Raw genomic sequence first — 5,321 nt, 5'->3', positions numbered from 1 at the left:
AAATTTGGCCAACTCTTCCAACTCAAAGCTTTAAAAATGAGAATCATTCTTCCAAATCAATCCCAAAACCACTCGAAAAACGAAACCAACCATACACGCAAGTTATAATTCATCATATGAAGCTACTCGTGGCCTCGAACCACCGAATGAAAAATGCAAATGATCAAAATGATCGATCGGGTCATTACATAAATACTTTCGTATAAAATAAGACTTAGTGAGTAATACTTTTTTTGAACCTTAATACAACATGGGTGGGAGGGAATACTATACGTTTTTTTTAAATAAATAATTATTACTTCCTTCCCAACACTATCAATCCAACGTAGTAATTATTGTTGGGTATAAGCTTGGTTAGCTTAAAATAAAGTGTGAATGAGAAATGGTGGAAAAATAAAATATTTGAATTTTTCTTCTTGTCAAAGGGACATTGTCCCATATTAGAGGAAGAAAAGACTTCTGATGGGTATATATACAATTGCTCTTCTTCTAACTCTTAAAGAGTTAAGAAGAAGGCAAGCCTCGCACCGTCGCCGTCGCTCGCTCAGCTCTGACTTCGGATTCGTATTTGGTCAAAGATTGATTGATTAATCTTTTTGGACAAAATTTCTTTAATTATAATATTAATTAAATTAGCCAAATATCCAATCCGAACCGGATCTGTGCGCGACCCGATTTACTTTCTTCTCGGATTTTTATTTAAATTTCCCTCCCGTTTTTAAGTGACTGTTCTGAAGAGTTGTGAACTTTCAGAAACAGTACTTCCATTGGCTATAAATTCGTTTGATTCCTCAGATTTTTGCTTACGAATTTTCTCAACTTCAAGACTTCTTCTTGTTCTGCACAAATCTATTCCAGTGTGATTTACTACCATTGAGTGGTTCGCTGACTCCGTGATTTTTGGTACCAATACACCGATGAGTTAAATCGTTCTATCCTGAAAGGTAATATTCCAGCACCTCGGGTACTTGAGGAAAATAATTTCCTTAAGGACACACTATGCATTTAATGGGCTTGATTTATTCCAAAACTATTTTTTCAGATATTATTTCGACATTCTGTTGCTGCTAACTTTTTGTTTGTTTTCTATTTCAGAAAATTTACTGTTTCGTTATTTATTATAGTAATATAGATTAATAATAATTAACTTACGTGAAGTATGCCTAGTTAGATTCTTTTCACCGAGCTGGTTTCATTTTTCTTCTTAAAACCATTATATATATATAGTTCACACAATGCAACCATATCTAGTATTGTACTTGTAGTTTCTTTGTCTGTTGTAAGATGTATATTTTTTTCTTCCTATGAAGCTATAAACATTTAAATGCTGAAAATAAAATATGTGGAAGTTCTGAAACCAACTACAACCTCGGGGGGTGATTGACTGCTGTTAAAGATGGTCGAAATTCAAAGGGTAAAGCGTAGTTTTCTGAGGGAATTAGCAAGAAATAGAGGACTCTATCAACTTAACATTCTCCACTTCACATTTGTCCATTTCTCCAACAACCTCTCAAACTTGTTCCTCTTGTGTTTTCCCCTGCATGTACACAAAACATTCTATTCCATTCTCCTTCCACCTTTTCTTTTGGCCTCAAAACTCCATAAAGGTAGCATTCTTTCATTTGTAGGAGCCCTTTGAGAGGGCGCGCACCTGCAAGTGCGCGCACCAGTAACAAAATTAAGCCAAATATAAATTCTCTATGCAAAAATGGCACAAACTACACAAAAAAACTACAAAATCAAAAACAAAAACAACCAAAACAATAAACATCTCCCCTTCCTCTTCGTTATCGCGTTTTTACTAGCATTTGTCACCACCCCATCAGAGGGGAAATTATCAGAAGCTGAGATTCTGCTCAAGTTTAGTCAATCTTTAAAATATGATGGCAACCCCTTTTCAACATGGAATGCCAATGTACCACCTTGCGTTAAAGGGAATAATAAGCCTAATTGGAATAGTCTTTTTTGTGAAGGTGGTATGGTTTATGGTTTGAATCTTGAAAATCTTGGTTTAAGTGGTATCCTTGATGTGGACACGTTAAAAGAGTTGCCTAATTTGAGAACCATAAGTGTATTGAGTAATAATTTTGAAGGGTCTTTGCCACCTTTGAATAAACTACCTGCATTAAAAAGTGCTTATTTTTCAAACAATAAATTCTCTGGGCCAATTGATGGCAAGACTTTTGAAGGGATGAATTCGTTAAAGAAGCTTCACCTAGCAAATAATCAATTTACAGGACAACTCCCTCCCATATTCGGTGAATTGCCAAAGCTCGTGGAGTTGAATGTACAAAATAATAAGTTTGAGGGTCCAATTCCTTCTTCCCTTTCTCGTCTATATTTTTCTTCTTTTCAAGGTAAGGGATCTCTTTATTATTTTAAGTTCTTAATCTTACATTTGTAATTGTGTGCATATTTCCTTGTTAAGGTATTTAATTTCTTTATGATTAAAAGGGTTGTTGAAGTATTTGAGAAATGATCATAAAAAGTTATCCGTTAAATTATTTGCAGAATTCATCTTGTGATGCAGTATATTTTTTTTATTTGGTTTGTCAAACATGCATGCAACACATGAAAATATTAGAAATCAATACAATTACTTTAGAAATTCGTTTTACTAGATTTAGTCGCTTCATTTCCTATTAACACTACAGAATGTTTTTTAAGTACGAGCTAATAAAATAAATCATGGTATTGTTTATGATTATGATGTGTTAACTAGAGATGTATACATACAAATCTACGTTGTCTTACGACCCAAGATCATCATAACCTTGGTTTTCATAACCAAAAAATTATTCTTGAAAGTATACAAGAAGATCAAATAAATAAGAGATAATATGAGAACGTCCTCTAGCAGGAATAATTGAGGAGAGTTATCATTCGTCAACGACATTAACATAAAAAATTAGAAATAGATAAATAACGCATAAATTCCTTTCTTTTTCTTTTTAACTAAATTTTCTTGCTTCTTTTTTGACAGGAAATGATGGTCTATGTGGTCCACCTTTAACAAAATCATGCAACGAGGAGGCACCAAAAAAGCAAGAATCATCATCATCTGTTTGGAAGATTGCCCTTATTGTCGTGGTGGTTGTTGCTGTTATAGGTCTAATTGCCATTGTACTCATAACTCGTCGCAAGAATAATAATTCCCAACAGGAAGTTACTCTAGGATCATCAAACATATCACCAACAACTCATGAGCCAAAACTCACATCAGCTGATCTAAACAAATTGGAACAAGGCCAAGTTGCTGCATCTCCTGATCGTTCTAACGATGGCAAAAGAGCTGAACAAGGACAAAAGCTTTTGTTCTTGAAAGATGACATTGAGAAATTTGATTTGCCAGATTTATTAAAGGCCTCAGCTGAAGTTTTGGGCAGTGGTGTGTTTGGTTCAACTTATAAAGCTGCACTTAGCACTGGTCCTGTTATGGTTGTTAAGAGGTTTAGACATATGAACAAAGTTGGCAAGGAAGATTTCCATGAACATATGAGAAGGCTCGGCAGATTGAGCCATAAGAACTTGCTTCCTGTTCTGGCTTTCTATTATAGGAAGGAGGAGAAGCTTTTGGTCTTTGAATATGTCAACAATGTCAGCCTTGCTGTTTATCTTCATGGTATCTTACTCTATACTCTTTTCTTATCTATATTACTCTTTCCGTTTCAGCTTATTTGAACCTTTTATAACTTGGGGAGTGAAACAAGATTTTGTTTGATCATATGTTTTCGCAAATATTTTTTAAATATTTTGAATTGTTAATTATTGTAGCGTCAAATACTTATTATATAGTTTTTGAATATGTTAGTTTTATCTCAAAAAATTGAAAATCCTATGTCCATCGAAAATTAGTCAGCTTGATCTTTGTACTCTAAACTAAGTCATATAAAGTGGAATAGAGGGAATATTATACTAAAAGTATATTTTTACTTATTTTAGCAACATGTCTTGTTTTAGGTTAGTAAACACTCCTATTATGTGCGATTGCCTATAGTTATTATTTAAAATAGTAAAATACTTTTTGTATCTTCATGTTGTGTGTATGGTTCTTTATATGATAGTTGTGGATTGATTGTGATTGTTCAGGCAATAGCAAATCACGTGGGAACCAAAGCTTGGATTGGCCAACTCGTTTGAAAATTGTAAAAGGAGTAGCCAAAGGAATTTTATACCTCTACAATGAGCTACCAAGCTTAACTGCACCTCATGGTCACCTCAAGTCCTCAAATGTCCTTCTAACTGAAACCTTTGAGCCAGTTCTCACAGATTACGCCTTACTACCAGTCGTAAATATCGAACATGCTCAAGAACACATGATCTCATACAAAGCACCAGAGTACAAACAAACTAGCAAAATCAACAGGAAAACTGATGTTTGGACACTTGGTATGTTGATCCTAGAAATCTTGACTGGGAAATTTCCTTCAAATCTTTTAGGCAAAGGGAGTCATGACACCGATGATTTGGCGACTTGGGTGAACTCTGTTCTTGGAGAGGATTCATCAAAAGAAGAGGTGTTTGATAAGGAAATGAAAGGAACACAAGATTGTGAGGGTGAAATGATGAAGCTATTGAAGGTTGGATTGAGTTGTTGTGAGGCTGATGTGGAGAAAAGATGGGATATAAAAGAGGCTGTGGAGAAAATTGAGGAAGTAAAAGAAAAAGGTGCTGCAGGGGATGGTGATTTCTTCTCTTCTGTTGCTGCAAGTGACGAAACTGACATGCATAATTCAAGATGAATAATTCAATAATTTTCAAGTGTATAGGGGTTTTTGATGATTTTCTTGGATGCATGCATGCATGACTACTGGGGTTATATGATTTTTTTTCATGGTGGAGAATCAATTGAGCCACCATGTGGGGTTACTACAAAAAACAAAAGAGAAAAAAAAAGAAAAAGAAAAATAAGAGATAGAAAAATGAAGTACTTAAATTTTTGTTTTACATGTAAATTTGTCATTCTTGAATCTATAGTCTAGGTTTGTTTCTTCTTTTATGTTCTTCATCAAGCTTATTTGGGATTATTACTTCATATTGCTATCTATAAATAAATAAACTATATGTTGTATATAAGAAATTTTGAAGACTTCTCATTCATGTTTTTCATTTAATTAGGCTGCCTAATTGAAAGTTTCTTCCATATGCTTTGCATTGCTCTAATTAATATACGGAACTATTATTCTATCTTGAGATGCAGAAACGGTTAATAGAAAATTTGACAGGAGGAAAAATGAAATGGTCAAGGTAGAGGCTAAAATCTGATTTACCGTTAATTACGAAGTGAGTTTTATAGCGATGCACGTAAAGTAAAGACGAAC

General features: G+C 34.0%; 1 protein-coding gene across 1 annotated transcript; it reads left to right on the top strand.

Annotated features, from left to right (window-relative positions):
• Positions 1 to 1,558: 1,558 nt before the first annotated feature.
• LOC104215533 (pollen receptor-like kinase 1) lies at positions 1,559 to 5,098 on the top strand. Its single transcript, XM_009765355.2, has 3 exons — positions 1,559 to 2,357; positions 2,984 to 3,622; positions 4,090 to 5,098. The coding sequence occupies exons 1-3, from the start codon at positions 1,709 to 1,711 to the stop codon at positions 4,740 to 4,742; spliced, it is 1,941 nt and encodes a 646-aa protein (XP_009763657.1). The 5' UTR covers positions 1,559 to 1,708; the 3' UTR covers positions 4,743 to 5,098.
• The last annotated feature ends 223 nt before the right edge of the window (positions 5,099 to 5,321 follow it).

This window comes from Nicotiana sylvestris, chromosome 11 (genome assembly GCF_000393655.2).
Source record: "Nicotiana sylvestris chromosome 11, ASM39365v2, whole genome shotgun sequence".
NCBI lineage: Eukaryota > Viridiplantae > Streptophyta > Magnoliopsida > Solanales > Solanaceae > Nicotiana > Nicotiana sylvestris.
The sequence above is the reverse complement of the archived record's forward strand: the minus strand, read 5'-3'. Positions and strand labels throughout refer to the sequence as shown.